The sequence below is a fragment of the Neofelis nebulosa genome, chromosome 9 (genome assembly GCF_028018385.1).
Source record: "Neofelis nebulosa isolate mNeoNeb1 chromosome 9, mNeoNeb1.pri, whole genome shotgun sequence".
In the NCBI taxonomy this organism is placed as follows: Eukaryota; Metazoa; Chordata; class Mammalia; order Carnivora; family Felidae; genus Neofelis; species Neofelis nebulosa.
This window is the reverse complement of record NC_080790.1, coordinates 37,863,295-37,890,480: the sequence shown is the minus strand read 5'-3', so window position 1 is coordinate 37,890,480 and position 27,186 is coordinate 37,863,295. Positions and strand designations below refer to the sequence as shown.

The 27,186-nt window shown below is 42.3% G+C and overlaps 2 protein-coding genes and 1 pseudogene across 16 annotated transcripts in view; 1 reads left to right on the top strand and 2 right to left on the bottom strand.

The window, feature by feature from the left end:
• TTL (tubulin tyrosine ligase) overlaps positions 1-12,883 on the bottom strand; it is a 40,231-nt gene extending 27,348 nt beyond the window's left edge. For all 3 annotated transcript variants that reach the window (XM_058683312.1, XM_058683315.1, XM_058683313.1), the window contains exons 1-2: positions 12,585-12,883; positions 9,343-9,421 (exon numbers count right to left, since the gene is read on the bottom strand). In XM_058683312.1, coding sequence (XP_058539295.1) covers positions 9,343-9,421; positions 12,585-12,741 — 236 coding nt within the window. In that variant the 5' untranslated portion in view covers positions 12,742-12,883. The remainder of the gene's footprint in view (positions 1-9,342; positions 9,422-12,584) is intronic.
• LOC131484740 (uncharacterized) overlaps positions 11,511-27,186 on the top strand; it is a 36,476-nt gene continuing 20,800 nt past the window's right edge. For 2 of the 13 annotated variants that reach the window (XM_058683310.1, XM_058683311.1), the window contains exons 1-5: positions 13,053-13,405; positions 16,629-16,773; positions 17,723-17,811; positions 17,907-18,036; positions 19,640-22,672. In XM_058683310.1, coding sequence (XP_058539293.1) covers positions 22,467-22,672 — 206 coding nt within the window. In that variant the 5' untranslated portion in view covers positions 13,053-13,405; positions 16,629-16,773; positions 17,723-17,811; positions 17,907-18,036; positions 19,640-22,466. Of the gene's footprint in view, positions 12,447-13,052; positions 13,406-16,628; positions 16,778-17,722; positions 17,812-17,834; positions 18,037-19,639; positions 22,673-27,186 lie in introns of those variants that run through there. The other 11 variants (XM_058683302.1, XM_058683300.1, XM_058683298.1 and 8 more) reach the window with 11 other exon arrangements.
• LOC131484742 (large ribosomal subunit protein eL39-like) lies at positions 17,427-17,758 on the bottom strand (annotated as a pseudogene).

The window sequence follows — 27,186 nt, the reverse complement described above, 5'->3', positions numbered from 1 at the left end:
TCAACCTGGCTTCAATGACTATTAGAATAAAGGAGGAATCTATCTTTTTTTAATGTTTACTTATTTATTTTGAGAGAGAGAGAGAGAATAGGGGATGGGTGGGGGAGAGAGGGAGAGAGAGAGAATGAATATCCCTGACCTGGGGCTTGAACTCATGAATTGTGAGATCATGACCTGAGCCAAAATCCAAGAGTCAGACGCTTAACTGACTGAGCCACCCAGACACCCCAGAATAAAGGAGGCACAGAATAATGGGGCACAGGACTCCAGTGATCATAACTAAAAACACCTCCTGACCCCAAAACAACATAACATGACAGAAGATAAAGTCAGGCCATGAGCAAGGCACTTAATAAACACAAGGGCTTACTAAGGGCCTCCCATTGCATTTACTCTCCAATCAGACCCCCAACGGGGAAAGCACTAGCATCCCATTTCATAGATGAGGCACTGGGTCCAACCGAGAAGTAAATTTCCAAAGATCATAAAGGTAGTAAGAAATAGGTACTATGCAAGCTCCAAACTCCCAGTCCTCACTCGAAACTTACTCTTACTTCCCAGGAATCAGAGGCAGGAAGGAACGCACACAAAGATCTGCAGGCCTTCCCTAAGGTGCACTCCCTTCACTATCTAGAACAGAACTATTAATGTTAAGCCTGTGTTAAGATCCACCAGCAAGGGGCACCTGGGTGGCTCAGTTGGTTAAGCATCCAACTTGATTTCAGCTCAGGTCATGACCTCATGGTTCGTGAGATCATGCCCCATGTCAGACTCTGTGCTGAGAGCACAGAGCATGCTTGGGATTCCCTCTCTCCTTCTCTCTCTCTGCCTCTCCCCTGCTCATACTGGCAGGCTCTCTCTCTCTCACTCTCTTTTAAAGAAATTAACATTAAAAAAAAAAAAAAAGATCCACCTGCAAAATCAATCTATGAGCAAATGGCAGAAATAATGAAATTTTCAAGAGATTTAAAGTAAAATTATTTTTTCAGAATTTTTAAATGTTTTTATTTATTTTTGAAAGATCATGAATGGGGGAGGGAGAGAGAGAGAGAGAGGGAGACACAGAATCTGAAACAGGTTCCAGGCTCTGAGCTGTCAGCACAGAGCCCAACGTGGGGTTCAAACTTGTGAACTGTGAGATTATGACCTGAGCTGAAGTGGGACGCTTACCTGACTCAGCCACCCAGATGCCCCTAAAGTAAAATTATTTTTAAGCCAAAGGCAACAGAATTTGAAAGTTACTTGAATTCAAAGGAACAAAAATCAATAAATTTCTAACTCACTGAATATTCAACTCTATCTACACTGGCCAAACAGCGGCCACTAGCCACACGTGGCCTCTGAGTACTTGAAATCTGGCCAATGTGACACAGGAACTGAATTTTAAACTTTGTTTAGTTTTAATGTAAAAACTGAAGCGTTGTATTCTCCCATTATTCACAACTTCACTCTGTTGGTAGGATGACATTAACCATTGCACGACCTCAGATATTTCTCCAGTCCTGCAGCAGGCACGTCAGGCCATGTGTTGCTCCTAGTAGCTGACATAAACATGTCACTGTTCTACTCTGCGACAATAGATTGATTCAGTTCAAGTGACTTTATCCCCCATCCATTGATGAAGCATCATAACGTGCTTATTATGCGGACAGCACGAGTTACAATGATAACTATGTAAATCGTAACTGGCAGCTACTGTGAAATGTAACTATGTATCTAGCTAAAAAACAAGTAGAGAAAAAATTTTAAATTTAAAACAGAGGCATACTACCAATGCCAAATATTTTTTTTGTAAAGTTAATGTGATAGTTTTATTCCCATTGAGTTTGTGTATCATTCACACCTTCATTGCTACAATTCCATCTGCTCTTAACCTGACGATTGACTTCATAAGCTCAGCCTCCAGCATATTCCTGGTGTACCCCAGACAGTTATTTACCATGGCTTTGATAGAGGAAGAAATTTCTTCTCTCAGTTTTTGATTCTCATTTAAAAAAATTTTTTAATGTTTATTGAATTTTGGGAGACAGAGAGAGACAGAGCATTAGTGGGGGAGGGACAGAGAGAGAAGGAAACAATCTGAACCAGGCTCCAGGCTGCAAGCTGTCAGCACAGAGCCCTGTGCAGGGCTCGAACCCAGGAACCTGAGCCGAAGTTGGACGCTTAACCGACTGGGCCACCCAGGTGCCCCTTGATTCTTACCTTTTTAATCAAAGACTGATGCAGAATTGAGTGCGGATGCCAAAGCTAGAACTATGACCAGGACAGTAATGGGGGGGGGGAAAAAAAAAAAAGAACTGGCAGAAGCTATGACAGAAATTTCACAATAAATGGCAACTGCAACTTGCTATAACAGAGTTACAAAGGAGACATTTTCAGAAAATACATAATGTAATGAATTTCATAAGCAGTTTCCACTCAACCATAAGAAAATGGGTGGGGGGAGCAAACCAAAAAACAGACTTTTGGGGCGCCTGGGTGGCTCAGTCGGTTAAGCGGCCAATTTCGGCTCAGGTCATGATCTCGCTGTCCGTGGGTTCAAGCCCCGCGTCGGGCTCTGTGCTGACAGCTCAGAGCCTGGAGCCTGTTTCGGATTCTGTGTCTCCCTCTCTCTGACCCTCCCCCATTCATGCTCTGTCTCTCTCTGTCTCAAAAATAAATAAACGTTAAAAAAATTAAGAACAACAACAACAACAACAACAAACAGACTTTTAACTATAGAGAACAAACTGGTGGTTACCAGAGGGGAGGTGGGTGGGGGATGGGGATTAAGGAATGCACTTGTCACGATGGCACCAGGTGTTGTAATAAAGCTTTGAATCACTAAATTCTACACCTGAAGCTAATATTACACTGTATGTTAGCTAACTGAAATTTAAATAAAAACTTAAAAAAAATAATCATTGAAATTTGTGGCTGAAATCAGAATTAAATACCTAACAAAAAATGTTTAAACATATTTTTAACAGGCTCTGAACTTGTAACTTTGGTCAGTTATAAAATGGCATGGATTCTTGCATAAAAAAGAAAACCATTTCTATTTATTTGTTTGTGTATTTATTTATTTATATATTTGTATTTTAGAGAGAGAGAGTGAGCAGGGGAGAGGGACAGAAGGAGAAAGAGAGTTGGAGGCTCAACTGACCGAGCCACCCAGGTGCCCTCAAAAAACCATTTTAGATAGAAATACAGCTGGAGGAAATATTTTGAGGAAAACAGTAAAAATAAGACATTTTACAAAGAGTGAACAACCTTTAGCTAAGTCACAAACACTGCCCAAGGAATACAAAACTTTTCTAATAGTATCAAAGACTGATTCAAAAATGGAAAAATCTTAAATATCTTCCTTCAGTTTTAGTTGAATTCTGTGACATGAGATGCTGCCCAATGAATATTTTGGGAATATTCTGCTTCCAATATTTTTTATAAGTTTATTTAGTTATTTATCTTGAGAGAGAGAGCAAAAGAGTACACACACACACGCACAAGTGAGGGATGGGCAGAGAGAGGGGGGGAGAGAAACCTAAGCAGGCTCTGCGCTGGCAGTTCAGAGCCCAACACGGGGCTCAAACTCACAAATTGTGAGATCATAACCTGAGCTGAAATCAAGAATCAGACGCCTAACTGACTGAGCCATCTAGGCGCCCCTCAAAGAATTTTCAAATACATGAAAAAATATCAAATTTCAGCCTTAAAACTACCAACCTTGTGGTGTAGATATTTTTAAATCTTTTACATCTGTCAAAGAAGAATCTCACCTACATGTGAAAATTTCTATTGTGACAGTGCTTCAGCTAGGTTGGGTTGAAATCTGATTTACTGGGATTTTAATACACCGATGCTTCCTTTAGTGTTTCATTGTACTATATGGTACATATTGGAAACACTTGCACTCAGTTTTCTGAAGCCCACTCTATGAAAACTATCAGGGATACAGCTGTTGAAATGGTTTAGTATATACTTGCAAATGCTACAATGATTCCCCAGTATGGAACTGTTGAAAGAAACAGAAGACAATAGATTTAATGATACTGTGTTCTTTGCCAGTGTTCACTAATTGAGAGAAAGGAGTTCTAGAAAGATTCACTATATTGTCAACTCCAAATCAGATTCTCTTGAAATAAAAGAAAATGCTTCCCAAATCAATAATTATTTTATTCAATAATCAAAGGTAAAAAGTGGCAGTGTGATTTACATCTTCTCATCAATATACGCTCTAGGCGATCAAGCTAAAGTTGAAGCTCCAAGGAAGGGAAAAGAAGATCTTATTTATGACCTAACCAGACAGGTGTGAGAATTTATGCTCCAATTTCATAACACAGCCAACAATAATGGTTTCACGTATTTTTATAACATGACTCAGTATAGGAGAGCCTGGTGGCTCAGCTGGTTAAGCATCTGACTCTGGATTTCAGCTGAGGTCATGATCTCAGTTAATAAGATCAAGCCCTGCTTCAGGCGCAGTGCTTGACAGCATGGAGTCTGCTTGGGATTCTCTCGCTCTCTCTGCCCTTCCCCAACTTGTGCATGGGCGCATGTGCACATGCTTCCTCTCTCTCAAAATAAAGAAATAAACATTTAAAAAGAGCATGACTCAGTATGTAGAAGATTTAAATTGAAATAGACAGCATTATGCAAATTGGCTACAAAAACTAAAGAAAAGTTTTTTTTTTTTTTTTAATTTTTTTTTCAACGTTTTTTTTTTTTTTTTTTTTTTTTTTGGGACAGAGAGAGACAGAGCATGAACGGGGGAGGGGCAGAGAGAGAGGGAGACACAGAATCGGAAACAGGCTCCAGGCTCCGAGCCATCAGCCCAGAGCCTGACGCGGGGCTCGAACTCACGGACCGCGAGATCGTGACCTGGCTGAAGTCGGACGCTTAACCGACTGCGCCACCTAGGCGCCCCTAAAGAAAAGTTTTAAGAACACTGTTGTTGACATTGCTAAATTTAGAATTTCTTTTCACTTTATTCAATATCTCTTTTGAATTAGATATTAATAATACGTGTTGACATAAGAGTTGATGAATTTATTTAACTTAGATATAGTTCTGAAAACTCAAGTCATTCTTCTAAAAATATGAACCAGTTTTGCCAATGTGTCTGCAACTATGAAAGGAAAATGATTTTTCATTGAGTTACTGAAAAACTTTACGTGGGAACAACTTGAGTATGTAAATCAACATTTCAACCATAAATGTTCATGAAATCTAAATACAGAGCAAGGGTTTTAGATGAAAATTTAGTGTCTGGATTAAGATGTTCCAAAAATGTGAACTTACACCAGAGTTTGAAGACTCAGAAAGAGAACAAAATCTATAAAATATCTCATTAATTGTTTTTATATTAATAACATATCAAACTGATTATTTTGGATTTTCCTGGTTAAATAAAATATATTATTAAAGTAAAATATTAATCTATCACCAAAGAACTGATCACCTTGAGGAAATTAATCAAGTCAAATTTGGAATCAGCAAGGCCAGGTCTCTAAGGACTTCAGTCAGTCTAGCAAGACAGGTTTTCATTTGAAGCTTGTTGTGGCCAACCAGCCCCCTGCCATCGCCTCACCACACTCTCATTCAGTTCCGGCAGAGAACAGAATTCATTGTTCCACAAAAGCGAGAAGAAATATTCAGGATTTCCCAGGGTTGACTCAATCAACTCATAAGCTACAGTAAGAACTGCTTCAACGAGTATGAAATAATGGATTTAATCTTTAAAATTCTTCCTCTCAGGGGCGCCTGGGTGGCTCAGTCGGTTAAGCCTCCAACTTCGGCTCAGGTCACGATCTCATGGTCCATGGGTTCGAGCCCCACGTCGGGCTCTGTGCTGACGGCTCAGAGCCTGGAGCCTGCTTCAGATTCTGTGTCTCCCTCTCTCTCTGACCCTCCCCCATTCATGCTCTGTCTCTCTCTGTCTCAAAAATAAAATAAAAACGTTAAAAAAAAATTTTTAAAAATAAATAAATAAAATTCTTCCTCTCAAATGTTTTTCGACCAGGAGGTAAAAAGAAAATTTGTCCAATGCCAACCTGTTCTCAATACTGACCTCCTTATAACAGCTAAAAATATCAAGAAAAAGGAACGAAGAGTGTTTATATTTACAAATAAAATAGCTGGAGAAGTCAGAAATACGTTGTTGTGTAATTATTATTCCATCTACCATCTGATAGAAGGAACTATGAAGGAATTAGGAAACCGACATTCCATTTTGGCTTAAAAAAGAGAAATAAACTATGATCATTTGCTGTAACATCAATTCTAAACGCAGTGATTTTTGTTGTAGTGTATAAAATATTTTCAGGCTCAGCTTTTGAAACAATTGTTTAAACAGAAAAAGGTCAACACAAGCTTCTACAATGGACCAAACATTTCATAATGTTACCATGGTATGTATACCCAAGCCCAATAAAAACAAGTTTAAAGTTAGGATTCAAGGGAGAGTAGTAGAAAACACAAATAGATTTCTGTGGATATCAAGGATTTTATTTATTTTTTATTTTTTATTTTTTTAAATTTTTTTTTTCAACGTTTTTTATTTATTTTTGGGACAGAGAGAGACAGAGCATGAACAGGGGAGGTGCAGAGAGAGGGAGACACAGAATCGGAAACAGGCTCCAGGCTCCGAGCCATCAGCCCAGAGCCTGACGCGGGGCTCAAACTCACGGACCGCGAGATCGTGACCTGGCTGAAGTCGGACGCTTAACCGACTGCGCCACCCAGGCGCCCCTAGGATTTTAAATTATTAAAGAACTGTACCCAAACGATTAATTTATAGATTTTGTAATAAAAATATTTTAACAATTAAAAAAAGTAAAATATATTGCACCTATTTCTTTGTATTTATTTTAATGTGGCTACTAGGAAATTTAAAATTACACATGTGGCTGGCATTCTGTTTCTGCTGGACAGCATCCTTTGTAATTGTTCCATTCCCTCAGAAACCCATTTAGAAGGAAATCACAAATGGAGGCTCATTTATATATATTAGGGGAAAAACTTCACAGGAGAAAAAGAAAGCCTTCAACCTAGGTCAGAGAGAAAAGCCACTCAGGGTTCTGAGACTACAGCCACAGGGTCTTGATGAATTTGTCAAAGTCCCTGAAGTAACAGGAGGAAGGCACTTGCTGTCAAGGGTCCAGTGGAGAACACTATCGAGACTCTAGGAAGCCCTGTGAGGGATGCCCAGTCACATGGCCCATAGGTTCATTTGTACAGACTGGAACTGCACGATGTGTAGCGACATTAACCGCTATGGCAATGGGCAACCCAGTTATCCTCTATGAGTTGCCATTCTGCCCTACATTAAAATGAAGAAATTACATTTTTTACTCTTTGGAGCCCTCCGAAGCCATACAAAATTATGGAGAGACAAAATGACAAAGGGAACCATTGCTTCCTGGAACTACTACAATCCCTTGCCAGCCACCTAAGAGAATGAAGGAAGCTTATGAGGATAATGACAACCCCCAGCCTGCATAAACCATGTCACCATTTACAAGGTGTCATCACAGACCATGTCACATGTCACAGAGGGGCAAAGAACAAGTATAATCATCCCCATCCACACTGACAGATGGGTCACTGGGATTTAGAGCGGTGTTGTCCAGGGTCACAGAGATCTAGATACCTACTCAGACCCGATCAGGACCCCAGTCACGTGGTCATGCCACTTCGTGATAACTAACTATGCAAATATGTAGAATGTTACGTACATAATTTTTACAACATCCTCTGTTCATACTTCTAAAAGCTAAATTCTCCCTTTATCCTCAGATTAAAAAAAAAGTCATAGTAGAAAAAAGATTGAATAAACCTTAAAAAAATTTTTTAAATGAATGATCTGGATAAATAATCATGTCCCACTTCTACTCTTAGTTCTGGTGAAATAATCTTTTGTGTTCTAAACATGTAAATATGTAATAGGAATTCAGAAAGCTTCACTCACCTTTAGGGGTGGATGGTGAATCATGAAAATCCATCACAGACAGAACCGGATATATAAGTTACTGGGGCCAATGAGTGTGGACAAAAAGGGGAAGCTAATGCCATGAACACTCAACTTAGTAAATAGATAGGGCCCAGAGTGAAATGTGAGTGGGGAAAAGAGCATTTGCGTTGAGTCATATCTTCCGGTGTCTTCCTCCCTAAATGATTTGTTAGGCTACACACGCATGTTCACTAGTCTTCATGGAAAGAAAACTGGAGACTTATTACAACCCTGATTGTGGGGGGCACTACCCAGTTCTTTCCTACTGAAATGATAACAATAATAGCAGTGACAGGCATAAAAACAGTAGTAAGAGCTTTTACTTATGTCGTGTGAACTATGAGACAGACATTATTCAAAGCCAGCGCATAAATGAACTCAAGTAATTCTTACAACGACCCTGAGGTGGTTACTATTATCCCCATTTTATTTACAGAAGGAGAAACCAAGGCACAGAGTCCAGTACTTACTACCACTGTGCCATATACGTGACATGTGTCGCCTTAGCTAATCCTCACAGCCACCTCATGAGGTAGATTCTGAGGCCTGGGGGGATGAGGAAATACACCCAAGCTAATGAGAGGGAGACCTGGGATTAAAACCCAAGATGCTAATCCTCCCCCTTAATCCCTGTATAATACTGTTTCCCCCTACCTTATGGGACCGTTCTTATGACACCTAGCCATAACCCCACTGCTCGGAGGTGGGCAGTACAGCAGATACTGTTATACCCTGCCTGGGTGTCCTTTCTGGGACCCCTGGCTGCTATGAGCTGGCTGCCAAGAGCTCACGTATGCCTCTTCTGCAGGGTCTAGCCCCTGTCCAGAAATGGAGGGGAAGCTACATTCTCCACTTCCCCTAACAGCCAGTGGCTGACTGGTATTAGAGGACAGAAGCCAGGTCCTCTCGTCTCAGTTGGGAGGTACCATTTATTCCCGAGCTCCATGGAGTCAGGCTGAGGAGAGACTTCGGCTGAAACCGTGTCTTTGCTTGGCTTCCTCCCCTGCTGTCTGCACCCCCCACCCCTTGCTTCTGGATGAGTTTCTCCCAAGAGCCTTCACCTCCACCCCTCCACCCCCCTGCCATTAGTCACCCACCACATAAGAAACCTGGGCCTCCCGTTCTGCTTCTAGGGAGCCTCACCTAAGAGACAGGATTTATCAGGCACAAACAGCAAAGTTTTAGACTGTAATCAAAGTAGCATGGAGGATACTCCGGAACTAATATTGTTGGCTTTTTAGACAAAAGTATTTTTGTCCAGAAAAAAAAATCCCACATTTTTGCTAAAGGGCTTCAGGATGAAAGTTGAAAACATTTATGTAATAGACTGAAAATGACTCTTCAACACTTACTTCACTAAAGAAGCTTTGCGACACAGTTTGTCAGCCCCCCTGTAGTAATTCACCAACTGCATCAGCCCAGGCTCGTGACCTATAAAGGAAAGAGGAGGCTCAGAAGGGAAAGAGGACAGGTGGGAAACGACAATGTCAGCACCAGCACGCAGGAGAAAGAACAGCTGTGTCATGCCCAGCTTTTCCTTCTCTCATTTCAAGACTGGTTGGTGGAAATGGAACAATTCCATTGCCCTGCACCTGTACCCCCTTCCACAGCATGGAACCAGAAACCCTCCCCCTCCCCAGAGTGGATATTAGAGATACCAATATCCTAGGTCTGCCGAACACCACTGCTGCCTTTGTTTTTTCTTCTTAGGGCGGAAGGGTATTTTCTATTTCACCTCTCTTTGATCCCCCCCAAACCCCACTCTTGGCTTCACACATAGGGACTTAGTAGTCTCTGCATAGTAGGACTTTATTTTTTTTTACACTTTAAAAATATTTATCTATTTGTGGAAGAGAGACAGAGCGTGAGCTGGGGAGGGGCAGAGAGAGAAAGACAGAAAGGAGACATAGAATCTGAAGCAGGCTTCAGGCTCTGAGCTGTCAGCACAGAGCCTGACGTGGGGGTCAAACCCATGAACTGTGAGATCATGACCTGAGCTGAAGTCACATGCTTAACTGACTGAGCCACCCAGGCACCCCAAGCACAGTAGGACTTCAACAGTGACGACTTGGCACCCCTAACCTTGCTTTCTATAGCCATCAAAGAAGCACTAGGACTAGGATATTACTGTCTTCAAGCACGTCTAACTCTGTGAGCTTCTGGGAGAGCCACAAGAGGTGAAGGAAGATAGTAGAGAAGCCATGTCTATAAAATCAGAAGCCCTGAAGACTTTCTTCTATATATCTCCCACAGAGAAACTCATTTTCTTTTTTTTTTTTTTTTTTCAACGTTTTTTATTTATTTTTGGGACAGAGAGAGACAGAGCATGAACAGGGGAGGGGCAGAGAGAGAGGGAGACACAGAATCAGAAGCAGGCTCCAGGCTCTGAGCCATCGGCCCAGAGCCTGACGCGGGGCTCGAACTCACGGACCGCGAGATCGTGACCTGGCTGAAGTCGGACGCTTAACCGACTGCGCCACCCAGGCGCCCCGAGAAACTCATTTTCAATGAATCCTACTGCATGTCCCCTCCTCCATAAAACAGAGCAGAGAGGATACAAACAAAAACAAAAGCCTTAATATTTGTTTAAATTCCTAACAAAATGCATTCAATTTCCAGCAACAAAAATAAAAGTAAAACCAAACAAAGGGAGTCTGAGTAGAAGATGCCAGAGGTAAAAAGGATACATCTGAGAACAGCATATAATCAAATAAAAATATTTAGGTACTAACTTGCTGATGAACCTGCCTCACACCTGCGCCTACCTTCTCATCCCCATGGCAAGAGCATTCCTGAGACTTTATCTGGCTCTATAAGCCATCTCCTTGGGTTTCACACAATGCACTGAAGCAAAAACTAAACATCCCTAACAGTGAAGACATATAGCCATTTTGGTTGTGATGCTGTTTTCTTTTCCATAAAAACCAAATGTTTTCTTACCATCTGTTGACTTTGTGGTACCTGTTTAGGATTTGGACCCTGTAAGTTTCTGGCCTTGCCCCCAGTCCTGAGCACCATAGCAATGCAAAACCACCCCTGCCTCAGCCCCAACAGAGACATTTTTGCCAGTTTTGAATATTAGGATTCCCCCTAAGCTTTTATAGCCAGGCACTGCCCAGTCTATAGAGGAAGGTAAGTCAGTCAGGCAGGGATGTGGACAGAGCAAGAAGGAAATATATGCTCTCAACTATAAGTAGTTCTTCCTTCAGGGAAGGTATTCTCTTTGCTGAGGGCTTCCTGGAGAGACAGTTTAACAAAAGGGAATCTCCAGGCACATTCCCTGTATTCCAAGATTGCTGGGGGTTGGAATCAGTCCCTCCATGGAGTCCTCATCATACATCCTAAATTTGTATAACAGTAAAAAGTCCATTCCAAAGAAAAAATTTCGATAAGGCTATGCTACAACACCCTTCATTCCTGAAATTACAACTGTACACACCCCCCGCCCAAAGGCTCTATGGAAGTAGCCAGTGAGTTCCAAATGGCCTATTTTCAGTCTGCTCATTCAGCCTCTCTACCCTCTGACCACACCTCTTTCTAAAAACTATGTCCTCTGCTGGACACAGAACACCGCTGTCTCTGGATTGCCCTTTAAGACAGGGATGACTTTTCCTCATTATCGATCCTCCTCTTCCGTCTTTGGCAAATCTGTTTGGTCCCCGCCCCAGGAGAATTTTGGCAAGGAACGGAGGCTGCATCTCCGGGATGACTGCGCAGTGAGGAGAGGCCACGAGACGGTTCAGGTCAATGGGATGTAAGTTGAAGTGATCTGCACAACTTGTGGATTACGTCATCTAGAAGGGAGCCGCGGGTCTTCTCCTTTCGCGTGCCCCTCCCTACAGGCGAGGATGTGGATATGGATGTAGACATGATGCCAAGCTGGCATCGACCATGGGAGAGAAGGTAACTCTCTCGGGGAGAGCAGGGCAGAGAAAAGTGGGACGCAGGGTGAAGCCAGTGGCATGCAAAATCTGCATTCAACACACAACTATGAAAACACATACTTCGGGGAACCTCAGGAAAGGTCTACATCAGACACCCTTCCTTCCGCCCTGGCCCGAGCTTGGCTCACTTCTGCAGCTCCTGCTTTGGGAACCCAGAGGTCTTTTCCAAAACCCCAGTTGATCTGAGCCTTCGGGTAGCTGAATCCGCAGGGTTTTCAACACACACAAGGATCCCTCCCGCGTCAACACCAGTCACGGTGAAATCCTCAGCGTAGAAAATTCGCAAGAGGACTCCAGCTGGAGGTCCGACGCCGGCTCAGCGGGGCCTTGCCCCGCCCCAGCTCTGCCCCGCGGCCCTGCGCGATTTGGGGGCGTCGGGCCGGGGCAGTGCGGGAGCGCGCGGCCGACGCCCCCCCCCCCCCCCCAGCCCCCCGGGCTGCAGGCACCAGCCATTGTCCACAGGCAGCGGCGGCCACGAATCCGATTTCGGGAACGGGAAGGCATGCAAAGCGGTGGGTTTAGACCTTTATGGATCCATTTTTTCTCTGCCCGGGGAACGACGCAGGGGAAGATATATGACCTTAAGACAAAAGCGCTGCTGCTAACGGGCCGTGGGAGGAGCGGGAGGGCGGGGAGGGGGAAGCGCTCACCCAATCTCCCGAAGGGCAGCCGGTTCCTCTCGCCCAGCATCAGGTTGAACCTGGGGTTGTCTCGCCTGAGTCTCTTCCAGTGGCCGGTGGCGAGCAGCAGCCGCGAGACCTCGGCGTAGACGCTGCTGTTCTCGTCGCGCACCACGAAGGTATACATGGCGAAGGGCCGTGCGCCCGGGCCGCCCGGGCAGCCTCCGCAAAGACCAGCCGGCCGAGGTGGCGGCTCAGCGCGGAACCCGCCCGGGCGCCCGCCGCGTCCCTGCCCCCGCCGCCACCGTCGCCGCGCCGGCTCCCCGCGCCACTAGGGTCCCGGCGGCGCTGCGCCCGGCGCCCGCGCGTCAGCCCGGAGGCCGCGCCCACCTGCCGGCGCGGCCCCGCCTCCGCCCCGTGATGCCGCGCGGCCGCCCCCGCCAGGGCCGGGGGGTGGGGGGCTCGTGCGCCCCGGCTCCGCAGCGCGTCTCGGACCCGGTTGGGGGGTCGCCCGGGGGCTGGCGGGGGCGAGCGCGGCCTTGGCGCAGCGTGGGGACACCGGAGACTGGGCGCGTGCCCCTGAGTCCCATCCAGGGGGCGGTACCGGCGGAGGATCCCTTTCTGCGCGCGTCGCTGCGGCTCTTCCACCCACTGTTGCGAAGGGACGTTTTATGGGTAAAATTGAAAAGTTCCAAGGCACAGTCCCAAGTCTGCGGAATGTAAATGGACAAGGCAGCTCTAAAATTTATACAGAAATGCAAAGGTCCGAGAATAACTAAAGCAATCTTGAAGAAGAAAGTTGGAACACAACACTAGCAGATGTCAAGACCTATAAAAGTTACAGTATTTAAGTAAGTACGGTTTGGGCACAGGAGAGACAAACAGACCAAAGGAACGCTATCTGTCTATTGATACATGTAGTCACTTGGTTCATAATAAAGGTTCAAAGGTTCCTTTGCAGTACAAAGGGAAAAAGGATGGACTTTTCAATAAATGAAGCTGGGTCAATGGATATACATTTGGAAAACAAAATTAATCTTGACTTCTGCCACTCACAAAAGCAGTTGCAGATTCATTGTGATCTGATGCATGTAGATGTGAAAGTAAAGCAAGAAAGCTTTTAAAAGAAAACGGGAGAAAATCTTAAAAAAGAGAAAATCTTATGATCTTATTCTAGGTAAAGATCTTAAAGAGAACATAAAAATCTTTAGGAGTAAAGGAAAAAACGGATGAATTGACAACCTTAAAAATAACTTTTATTTATCCAAAGACACCATCCAGAGAATCAAAAGGAAAGCCACAGAATAGGATATGATGTCTGGTGTGTGTGTGTGTGTGTGTGTGTGTGTGTGTGTGTGTATACATACCTATCAGACAGAGGACCCATATTTAGGATACACGAGGAATTACAAATTAATAATTTTTTTTCAACGCTTTTTTATTTATTTTTGGGACAGAGAGAGACAGAGCATGAACGGGGGAGGGGCAGAGAGAGAGGGAGACACAGAATCGGAAACAGGCTCCAGGCTCCGAGCCATCAGCCCAGAGCCTGACGCGGGGCTCGAACTCATGGACCGCGAGATCGTGACCTGGCTGAAGTCAGACACTTAACCGACTGCGCCACCCAGGCGCCCCACAAATTAATAATTTTAAAAACTGGGAAGCTGGTTAACAAAACTGAACTAGCTATTTTAAGGGACAATTCAATAGGTAAACTCTCAGCAAGAGAGATTTGTAGAAGTGTCCTACAAAGACACTTTATAACTAAAGAATATGTTGGGCTAAAAAGCAAGGCCACATCTAAAGTTGTAGGACAAGAGTACAAATGGAAGCCATATGTCTACATGTCTACCATATGTCTAAATATTTTAAAGTTATAAGCCATGCCAATAAGCTGCTAGGTAAAATGCCTATCTTCCCACCTTACAAATATATATTGATAAGGATGACCTGAAAGGCCAAGATTTTTTAAATGCTCAGATTCATGGAAGTTCAATGCCAAAAGTAGGAAATACTGGAAGAGATGGCCCTGGCCTCTGACCATGGCCCACCCGTTTCTTACCTTCCTTGACTCCATCCTGCACCACGAAGGGCCATGCACACATGCATGGGGACGCTACATCCAGGAAATTCAGGCTCCATCCACTCACCCAGCACCTCCCACAAACAGCTACATTTTGGCCACTGCTTGGTCCTAGGGGTGCACAGCAATGCCATTGACCCTTGGGACAATAGACCCAGGGAAGAAGCCAGTGCAGGTTCAGGACAAGAGCTGGGCTATTTGGACAGTATTCTGGTTCTCAGGTACCTAGCATATTCTGGAAAGTGGGAGGGTAACCGTCTTTGGGTGGCCATATCCCTTTGACCCCACAAAAGTCTCATCCATAGGGAGGACATGGCTAGCCAGACTTGGAGCCTCTAAATCAAGGACTTTTCTTAGAAGGGCCTGAGGGTCATACTCCTAAGAAACAAGCTTCAAAATCCTCAACTACACTTTCCCCTCTCCCTTCTCTTTGTGTCCTATACTTGGACACCAAACAACTCAAAATTGTTTTTCACTCATCGTCTCTAACGTTACCACGCTCACTTCATGCTTTGGGTACTGCACCTGTCTTCTAGCTGCTCTTCTTGCTTCAGCCCCTTTCCCTCTCCAATCTTCCCTGAACATCATCACCGAATGAATCTTTCTGAAACACAGCATTCATCACATCTCTCCATGCATCACAGCCTGCAGTGGCTCATTGAAGACAGCATTCTCAGTTTCAAAGTCACAGCCTTTTAATTAAGTCTCCCCATTGTATCTCTCTTACCACATTTACCACACTACTTCAGCCAAAGTCTTTGAAATACCCTGATCATCATCAAGGTCAAGTGAAAGTGTGTTAGATGGAATTTTAATGTGAAGTGTGCATTAACCCTTCCAAAGCTGATGAACCATGTACCAGATGGATCATAAAGTCCTTATTAATCAAAACCTTTAATTAGCTAGCATTTTCTGCCTCACAGTTGTGCTAAATAAAATAAGACTTACTATTTCTTTAGACTTAGGTCTTAGTTGCTCTTTAGTAAGGTAAGACTGCTTCCCTTTTCAATGGAAGCCTTTCAATACCCCTCCCTGAAGAGGCATGCCACTCATACCTTTCTGGTCTAGAAAACCTGCATTTAACACATTCTTGTTGCAGGCAATGTTCAAGGCGCAGAGGACATAAGACAAAGTCCCTGCCTTCACAGAGCTCTGTTCCCTGGGGAAGCTTACATTTTTTTCTGGATGCTAGTTAGAGGAATTTAACTAGAGGAGCAAATATTCCTACAGTTTCTAGAATTTTGAGTTGGGGTGACAGTTGTGGGGACAGGAATACCTTGTAGAAACACTCACATCTCAACATGTAGGAGGAAGTTGCTCATGTCCATGTGGCACTGGAGTCATTTTCTCCTCTATTTCCTGTTCTTCCTGGATGAATGCAGTAGCTCCCACACAGAGATAAAGGAAAATAGGAAAAATAGAAGAATAACTCAGTGAGTTGCATTCAAAGGACATTGCGAAACCTAGAGTCACAGGGTGTCAGTGACCGTGAGGTGATGCCCGTGCCTCCCATCCAGAGGCCTCTGCTGGAGCACATACTCTCTTTTTGCCTGGGTCATGTTGCTACAGCATGATGTGTGCTCAGAGTTTGCACATAGAGTAACGGGCCTGTGAATAACCAACTTAATTAAATAAAAATAAACTTAATCAAATAAAATATCAATAAATGTAAGAAAAATTTTCCCCTCCAATAAAACTATAATAACTTAATGGTGCTAAGGAGGCAGGAATACTAGAGGCATTTGAGAGAGTGGAGATGCATCAGGGAAAATTTCTTAGAAGAAATGAGTTTTGAAATGGATCCACAATGGAAGGAAACTGAGTCCCATCTGTATTGACCAGAGGAAAGGCCAAAGGCTACATCTGCCTTACCCAGTTTATCCCTAAAGCTCACGTGCCCTGGGGTATCACTGAGGATAACATCAAGGTTTTGCTAGTTCATTCCCTCACTTACATAACTCCTGAGGCTTATGAAATTCTCTTCCCCTCAGATATTCCTGGGAGGATGCTTTCCTTCTCGTGCCAAGCCTCACCAAGCCTCCTCTGTGGTTCACCAGCCTGCAGTGCTCCTCAGGGTGAATCCTACCCTTCTTTGGGCTGTGTGGCCTGGTGTTCTCCCAAAGCTGGAAAGACCATGTAAGTGCCCCCTGATGGCTCTACTGAAAGGGAAAGACTACCTTTTCATAGAGCTCCCAGCCCTAGAGTAGAGCAAAGGAGTGACTCTTCTGTTTTCTCAGCTACCCTACTGAAATTCTCATTTCACTTCCAAGCCTCTGCTCCAAAAACCAGGCCCCTGCTCCTCCAGGCAGATCACTTGCCAGCCTGTCTAGATTACTGGTTGCAGCCCAGCTGAAACAACCTTGGGTAGATCCAGCTTGGGTAGATTCCTAAGAAATAAATTGCTGTGTGTAAAATGGTAAATTTATGTTTAACTTCTTAAGACACTGCCAAACTGTTTTCCAAAGGAAACCTACCATTTTACATTCCCACCTGCAATGCACAAGGATCTCAGTTTCTCTGCATCCTTGACAACACTTGATATTATCTTTTTTATTATAGCCATTAAGCTGTCTATGTAGTGGTGTCTCCTGCCTTTAATTTGCATTTCTCTGATGATTATGTTGTTGTTGAGCATCTTTTTACTTGCCTTGTACGTACTTTCTTTGGTGAAAAGTTTATTGAATCTATTTAAGTCTATTTAAGTCTATTAAATCTTATGCCCACTTTTAACTGGGTTGTCTTCTTATGTTGACTTGTAAGAATTCTTTTTTTTTTCCCCAAACAGAAGGTCTCACATATGTATTGTTGAACTAACCTACTGGTGCAGAAGCATGTAAGAGAGAAAAATCATTTCCCCGATAAAACATATCCATTGTTCAAGTAGTAGTAATGTTTACAGAGTGATACGATCTGAGGGCGTAACCTTCATGCAGCATAAATATGTCTGCCACCTCACGTGCGATCCCTTATAGACCCAGCTTGGTTCTTCTCCAATGCCTCCTCTTGGAGTTGTACCTGATTTGATTGCCAATTTTCATCTGAATCCATGAGGAGTGGGATGATTTTGCTTTTGTTTCTTGGCCAGGAATCGCTTGATCCTGAACATCTTGTGAGATGACATGGCAAAGAACGGTCAACCGCACACAGCACAATGGCTGAGAAAAGGAGAGAGAAGTAAGAATTCTTTTTTTTTTTTAATGTTCATTTATTTATTTGGCGGGGGGTGGTGCAGGGAGAGAGGGAATCACAAGAAGGCTCCACGCTGTCAGCACAGAACCCTATGTGGAGCATGAACCCACGAACCATGAGATCATGACCTGAGCTGAAATCAAGAGTTGGACATGTAACCAACTGAGCCACCCAGACACCCCAAGAATTCTTTCACCAGATATATGATTGGTAAATATTTCTCTCAGACTGTGGCTTATCTTTTCAATTTTAATGATGTCTTTTGTAGTGCAAAAGTTTTAAATTTCCATGAATTCTAATTTCCTGATTTTTTTTCCTTTTATGGATTTTAAAGCTATACATTTCCCACTAACTACTGCTTTAGCTGCATCCAGTACATTTTGATCTGTTGTGTTTTCATGTTATTTCAATTCAAACAATTTTCTAAGTTCCCTTGTGATTTCTTCTTTGATCTATAGGCCATTTATTAGTGTGTTGTTCAATTTTTAAATATTCAAGGATTTCCCAATTTTTTTCTAATGTTTATTTTATTTTTGAGAGAGAGAGAGAGAGAGAGAGCAAGCATGAGCAAGGAAGGGCAGAGAGAGAGGGAGACACAGAATCTGAAGCAGGCTCCAGGCTCTGAGCTGTTAGCACAGAGTCCAACGTGTGGCCCGAACCCACAAACCATGAGAAGATCATGATCTGAGCTGAAGTCAGATGCTTAACCAACTAAGCCATCCAGGTGCCCTTGTATTCATTTCTTTCTTTCTTTCTTTCTTTCTTTCTTTCTTTCTTTCTTTCTTTCTTTCTTTCTTTCTTTCTTTCTTTCTTTCCTTTTCTTTCTTTCCTTTCTTTCCTTTCTTTCCTTTCTTTCCTTCTTTCTTTATTTCTTTCTTTCTTCCTTTTTTTTAGAAAGAGAGAGGGCACAAGTGAGGAAGGGGCAGAGAGAGAGAGAGAGTCCCACAAAGGGCAGAGAGAGAGAGAGGAGCGGGGTTCCCAAAGTGGGGCTCGAGCTGACCCAACATGGGGCTCAAACTTATGAACCATGAGATCATGACCTGCGCTGAAGTCCCATGCTTAACCAACTGGGCCACCCCAGCAACCCTCATTTTTTTTATAGGGCTGCTAACAAATTGGGTAGCTTAAAACAACAGAAATTGATTCTCTTACAGTTCTGAGGCTAGAAGTCTGAAATTAAGGTGTCATCAGGGCCATGCTTTCTCTCAAGCTCTAGGGAAGAATCCTTCTCTGTCTCTTCATAGCATCTGATAGTTGTCAGTAGTCCCTGGTGCTTCTGGCTGATAGATACATCACTGCAATCTCTGCCTCCATCATTGCATGGCATTCTGTCTCCCTGTCCAAATTTCTCTCCTCTTATAAGGATATCAGTCATTGAATTAGGGCCTACTCAAATCTAGTATGACCTTATCTTTAACTTGATTACATCCTTCAAAAACCATATTACTAAATAAAGTTGCTTTCACAGGTTCTCAGTAGAGATGAAATTTGGAAGGATACTATTCAACCCAGCACAGCACTCTTGCTGTCTTTTGGTTCCTTTTTGCAAGGGATAGCTTATTCCCATCACTTTATGTTCTACCTATTTGTGTTTTGAATCAAGGTTGTATCTCTTACAGATAGAATTGGGTTTTGCTTTTTTATGCAGTTTGTCGATGTCTGTGTTTTGATTAGGGTGTTTAGAGAATTCAGATTTAATATGATTATTGATTTAGTTATACATTTGTCATTTTGCTATTTGTTTTCTATTTTCTCCTTCTTGATTGCCATCTTTTATGTTAAGTAATGTTTTCATTATTTTTTTTTTTTTAAGTAGGCTCCATGCCCAACATGGGACTTGAACTCATGGCCCTGAGATCAAGAGTCGCATGCTCTACTGACTGAGCCAGCCAGCTGCCCTTAGTATGCAATTTTAATTCATTGTTGATTACTTTTAGTATTTTTGTAAAAAGATTTTGTTAAAAGTAATCTCTGCACCCAATGTGGAGCATCAACCTATGATCTCAAGATCAAGAGTCACATGCTCCACCGACTGAGAAGGCCAGGCATCCCTACTTTTAGTATTTTTTAAAGTTATTTTCTTGCCATTTGCTTTTGGGATTATAATGTGCATCTTATAAAAACTTTGCTTCAGCTCAATACTAATTTAATCCTGGTAAAATAATGAAAATTTGCTTTAATGTAGTTCTATTCTCCATCCCCTCCTTCATGCTTTTATTCTTGTAAACCCAACAATATAGTGTTATAATTGTTATTTTACATAATCTTATATTTTTAAATCTGTTAAGAGAAAAAAATGCATGTATGGTTTTGATAATTCCTTATGTAAGTAACTGTATAGAAATTTTTCACTGCTTTCTGTTGATTTGAATTACCATCCAGTGCCATTCCCCTATAAGCTAAAGGATAGTATGTCTTGTAATAGACAGACTCTCCTGCCTCTGGGAAATCACTTTCACTGACAACGATCCTGGGTGTCTTCACCCATTGCTCCAAACTGGGTGAGCCAGTTTGGCAATAGAGAAGGCAATAGAGAAGCTGCTGGTCCTCATGGACTTCCCTCCCTCATAGAGCCCCATGTTGATGGCATAGGTGGAGTCAGCCCCATACTAGAACGCCATAGAGCTTCACAAAGTCCAGCAAGTACTCAAGCATAAACACACCTTGGATTGTTGTATGCATTTGGTCAGTTTCCAGAGTGCTGAAATGGTTGTTTTAGGGCAGTTCCATCCCATATTTCCAGTTGCTTCTAGGGAAGAGAATTTGACAGTCTCTTCACTCAACCATTACCAGAAGTCCTACCTCAATCACTGTCCTTCCCAACATTTTTGTAATTAATTCCTTGAACCAAATTCCTTCCACTTACAAAAAATCTTTTAGAGAGAGAAAAAAATATTTTTGAGAGAGAGAGAGAGACAGAGCATGAATGGGGACGGGGGGCAGAGAGGGAGACACAGAATCTAAAACAGGTTCCAGGCTCCAGAGCTTCAAGACAGAGCCTGACGCAGGGCTCGAACTCACAAAATGTGAGATCATGACCTGAGCTGAGGTTGGACACTTAACCAATTGAGCCACTCGGGCAACCCCAAATTCCCTCCATTTTAAATACCTAGAGTCATTTCTGTTTTCTTGACTAGACACAACTCAGACACTGTAATCTTTAGAAACTTACTGAAAGTCCAGGGATGGCTAATAATCTGAATAGGAAATCGTTCTCAAAGATTTGGCACCATTCATACACCCCAGTCTTCAGCTTCCTCACTAATGAAGTGAAACTTTTAATAACAATTAAGTTGTTCCATGGAATAAGTGAGTTGATGTGTGGAAAACATCTGAAACACAGTACACACCTAATATGAATTAAAGTCTATTTTTCCTGTAGCTTAAGCCCCATTCCTTTTATTGTTCTCAGTAACTGCCAGAATATTCCCTCAACAAACCCTTGTGAAAACCCACACGAGGGAACTAGAAAGAAGCCAAGTTAATTAAACTGCTCAATGATTCATCGTCTGCCTTTCATTAGCCCTGGTGCCAGATTTCCTTTTCATTCCCCACAACAAAACTGCCTGAAGACTCAAAGTTGAATCTTATTTTTATGACTGGATTGATTAGAACAGTTCACTTTTCCTCATAGTTTAGTCTAGTTCTTATTCTTATGAATAAGCATGACTTTAAATACTGCAGAAACAGCAGATCTTCCATAGCTCCATGTATAAATTATGATGTTTGTCAGCAATCCTGCCTGTGACGTCAGTAGCAGAGTCAGCTAACAGTTGCTGGGCGATGCCACAGTCTTGAACTGTCGCGTGGATGTAAATAGATTCCTGCTGCTGGTTAAAAACAAAAGACAAAAAACTGGATTCCTTACATCTAGAGTGAATTCAGTGGTCTACTGTTTGGCTTAGAGAGTGGGAAGTATCGTCTCATAAAGGTAAGCAAAAACCTTCATCTTCCCCCCTTCCCCACCGCCTTGTTGGTTCTCCATGGGAAGCTACACTCTTGGAATTATTGATCAAACATTTCAGCATTGCAATTCTGTCCGTTCACCCATACGATGCTTGAAATTTCCATATGGTATCCTCAGCTTGTCATTCAGCCTTGTATACATCCAGGGGAAGGAAGTTTATTAATCCCCAAGTAAGAGTATTCTTAGGATCTTTGAGAATTTTGATTTGAGATGCCCATTCAATCTAAGAGAGAACTTTGTCTTGCCACATGGCTTTCTTTCATTCCTTGTTCTGAGAAGCTCCGAAGAATAAAAGACAATATTTCTTTCCTCTACTGTATTAGTTCTACAAATAAAGAAGACCTCAGTCATATCTTCATAGTTAGATTCACCATTGGTTAAACTATCTGTTTCATACAGTTTGTGTACGTAAGTCTGTTTTCCATCCTGTTTGCCTTCCTCTAAACCTGTCCCGTGTGTCCTTATTTTACTTTTTTACATGTTGCTGCTAAGCCACAATATATTCTGTACTTTGAAGGTCCTGAAAATTACCCCCATTTAGCTCTTTAATATTTTATAGATTTCTTTCCCATTGTAGGGGTAAAATTAGGTGAACATCAAGGCAGAGAAATTTATACATGTCGGTCAGCATGGGCTAAGACCACGTCACACTTCTGTTCAGAGACTAGAAGAGATGGAATCTTTTCTCTCAGAAGACATTGGCTCTATGATACAGAACAAGGCCATTGAGAGAATCATCTCCCCAATGACTGTTCAGCTCTGCCATCTGATCATTTTGATGGAGAAGAAAGACCTGGAAAATGAAGCATTTGCCTGTTTGGAGAAGATGGCAGAAGAATTGGCCCAAGCTAGTGAAGACTTTGTGCAAGTTGCCAAAAGGTAAAAAATAATCGCAAAGAACTCAAGCCCTTTACTCTGACAAGCTTGCAGAAGAAGAGGGTTAACTAGAGCCTTGCTGTAGTCTCCTTAAATGTTTTCAGAAAGAAGTCAGGTGGGAAAATAAATCGGTAAAACATAAAGTAAACCTACTTCATATGTTGTTACTTATTAGTTGGTGTGTACTTTCAGTATACAAACACTTCAGAATTAGTTGGGTTTTCTACTAAGCCAATTATATGTCCCATCAAAAGGTTTCTAGATTTTTTTCTTCTTTCACAGATTATTTTTTGTTACAGAGATAAGAATTTTCAGAGTTGTCCAAACATAGCTTGCATTATCTGTCATTCAGTGCATTGGGCCTGATCATGAGCAAACTTGCATACAAGTTATTTACATATTAAATTCAGTTCCAGGGTTCATATAAAAGGGCCTAGTTGTAACAACAAAACCAAACTCTATAAATGAAACAGAGTTGAATACTACAATAAAAGTTTTACATTTTCACTGCCCCAGACTATAAAAAAACATTTTAATGTTTATTTATTTTTGAGAGAGACAGAGACAGAGCACAGGCAGGGGAGAGGCAGAGAGAGAGGGAGACACAGAATCCAAAGCCGGCTCCAGGCTCTGAGCTGTCAGCACAGAGCCCGAGGCGGGGCATGAACTCATGAACTGTGAGATCGCTTAACAGTCGGACACTTAACTGACTGAGCCACCCAGGGGGTGGCAGTGCCCCTCACTGCCCCAAAATTAACGTAAGTGCAGCAGGTAGACTGACTGTTTATTTTTTTATTTTTTTTAACGTTTATTTATTTTTGAGACAGAGACAGAGCATGAACAGGGGAGGGGCAGAGAGAGAGGGAGACACAGAATCCGAAGCAGGCTCCAGGCTCTGAGTTGTCAGCACAGAGCCTGATGTGGAGCTCGAGCTCACAAACCGTGAGATCATGACCTGAGCCGAGGTCGGACACTTAACCGAAGGAGCCACCCAGGCGCCCTAAAACGGATTTTAAATATGAAAAATATATCCAATTTTAGACTCAGTAGTTTGTTTACCAAACAATGTAGCAAACAACAAAATGCAAATAAAAATGGTAAGATGCTATTTTCCTGGCCTCACAGAAATAAAAATTGTAAAAAACTAGAAATAAGCTCAATGTCTCAGTCTAGTAAAGCATGATGTAACTTTATGGTGAGACATAAAATACAAACTAGATGCTAAAAATGTTGATGAACATTTGTAATTAGGGACAACTTGTAGCATTCCTTTACATGGAGAAATTTTTAAGCTAATGTAGAGCCTCAAACTCATGAACGATGAGATCACGACCTGAGCTGGAGTTGGACTCTGAACCAACAGAGCCACCCAGGCGCCCCTGGCTTGTACTCTTCATAAAATGTCAGTAGTTAAGACAGAAGGTCTCAGGAACTATTCCAGAGTAAAGGGGACTGAAGGGACGTGTATTAGTTTCCTGCTGCCTACTGTAATAAGTATCATCAATTTAGGGACCTAAAACAACACAAATTTGTTGTCGCACATTTTTGCAGATTAGAGGTTGGTGGCCTTGGCTGGTTCCTCTGTTTTGGGTCTCACACACCAAAATTGAGGTGTCTGTGGGCCAGGCTCTTAGGCAGATGCTCTAGAAGAAACCACTTCCAGGCTATTAGGGTTATTGGCCCAATCCAGTTCCCTGTGGTTTATGGGACTGAGAAAGCCATTTCCTTGCCGGCTATTAGCCGAAGGCTGGGCTTTGCTCTTCCTGGCTGCCTGCATTCCCTGTGGCCCCTCCAGCGATGGCAGGTCAAGTTCCTCTCAAACTTCAAACCTTCTGACTTCTCCCATCTGCCTTCCTCTTCTATTATTTTTTTTTCTTCCTCTTCTATTTTTAAGGGCTCATGTGAGTACACTGGACCCACCTGTGTAGGTCAGGATACTCTCTCTTTTTTAAGATCAGCTGATTCTTAATCTTGGTTACATCTTGGTTATATCTGCAAATCCCTTCATAGAAGTACCAGATTAACATTTGATTGACTAGCCAGGGGATGGGAATTTGGACTAGGACACCTTTAAACTGCCCACAACAGGACTTGACAGTTAAATTTAATGCGTGTTCTCAGAGTGCAGACAACCAGCAAAATTTGAATATTGACTTTAGATTAGATAAGAACATTGTATGAATGTTTAATTTCCTGATTTTGATGATTGTTCTGTAGTTATGAAATTGAATGTCCTTGTCCTTTTTTTTTTCTAAGTTTATTTATTTATTTTGAGAGAGAGAGAGAGAGAGAGATAGCTCATGCGCATGTACAAGCCAGGGAGAGACAGAGAGAGACTCCTAAGCCAACTCCGCACTGTCAGCACGGAGCCCTATTCAGGGCTTGAACCCACAAACTGTGAGATCATGATCTGAGCCAAAGTCAAGAGTTGGATACTTAACAACTGAGCCACCCAAGTGCCCCTGAATGTCCTTGTTCTTAGGGAATGCACATTGAATCATTTTGGGCTAAAGGAGCATGATATCTGAAAGTTTCTATACATACACGCAAACGCATACACAAAGAGAAAGAGAGAGAATGATAAGACATGACAAAATGAGAACAATTAGTGAATCTGGTTGAAGGATATATTGGAGTTCTATAATTTTTGCAACTTTTTTTGGTGTTTGAAATTATATAAAAAGTTACAAAAATATTGTTGGAAAAATACCCATGCTCAAAAGTTAAGTGAATCAGGGGTGCCTGGGTGGCTCAGTCAGTTGAGCGTCCAACTTTTGCTCAGGTCATGATCTCACAGCTGGTGAGTTCGAGCCCCACGCTGGGCTCTGTGCTGATAGCTCAGAGCCTGGAGCCTGCTTCGGATTCCGTGTCTCCCTCTCTCTTTGTCCCTCCCCTGCTCACTCTCTGTCCCTCTCTCTCTCTCTCTCTCAAAAATGAATAAACATTTAAAAATTTTAAACAAAAAGTTAAGTGAATTAGAAACAAAAAGGATTCAAAACTGTACACAAGTCCTCAAAAAATTAAAATCAGAATTACCATGTGATCAGGAAATTCCAGTTCTGGGTATATATCCAAAAGAATTGAAAGCACAGACTCTACCAGATATTTGTATTCGTGTATTCATAATGGCATTGTTTTTAAGAGCCAAAAGGTGGAAGCAACCAAAGTGTCCATCAATGGTCGAATGCATAAACAAAATGTGGTAACATATACACATATACAGTGGATCATGACTTAGTCTTAAAAAGGAAGGAAATTCTGACAACATGGATGAACCTTGAGGACATTACGCTAGGTGAAATAAGTGAGTCATACAAATACTGTGTGATTCCACTTATATGAGGGATGTACAGTAGTCAAATTCACAGAGACAGAAAGAATAATGGTTGCCAGGGGGATAAGCAGGGATAAGGGGAGATAGGGAGCTAGTGTTGAATGGGTACAGAGTTTCAGTTTGGGAAGACGAAAAAAGTCTTAGAGATAGATGGTGGTGATGTTTGCACAGCAATGTGAATGTGCTTAATGCCACTTTAATGGTACACTTACAAATGGGTAAGCTGATAAATTTGGTTCAGTATATTTGAACATACACATACAAAAAAATATGGAGCCGGGGACGGTATATAGTGTGACTCCAATTATATAAAAAGAAAAACATTCATGGAAAGAAACTTGCCAGAATATTTATAGCAATTTACTTAGGAGTTTGAGAACAGAGTGAATTTATAGCAATTTAATACTCTTTTGTACATTCTTAAGTTTTTTAACACAGTGCATTTGTAACCACACACAAAAAAAAAGCACACAAAATTTTGAGAGAAGCTGAGTGTCTTTTTTGTCTGTTCCCATATGAATGCCTTTGTTGTATTGTATTGTCTGTTCCGGGCAAGTAAGTGATTTATAAAGAGAATTGTCCATGCTCATGACCATGAGAAATGGTCCAGCTCACCAATCAGGACAATACTGCAAATAATTCATATTCTGATTCGGGTTTGGCTCCATTGGCTTTCTGGGCAGCTCCTTGGGCACTTCTCAAGACAGGCCAAATGGAGGCAATCAGTACAAAACGTGGTAAGTGTTCTGCTGGCAAGTTTCCTTGTCTCTCTCTGCTGGGTAAGCTCTCAGGAAGCCAGAAAGAACTTGCTACATCAGCCGAATAGTGTTGGCAACAGGACAGGCTTCAGGGAAGATCCCACAAGAAAAGGTCAACACGATATATGTTTCCTTTTGCTTAAAAATGTATTGGATGATAAACATTTAGAAAATATGAATGAGATGAGGAAGAAAATAATTTCCCATAAGCCTACTGCCTAAAGATAACCACCATGAACATCTTGGTATAGATTGATTAATTTTCCCTTTCTCTCCCTCTTCCCACTCCCTCTTCCCATCCTATTTTCTTCCCCTTCTCTCCCTTTTCTTTCTTTCTTTCTTTCTTTTTTTTTTTTTTTGAGAGAGAGAGCAGGAGAGAGGGGCAGAGGGAGAAAGAGAGAATCTTAAGTGGACTCCACACTCAG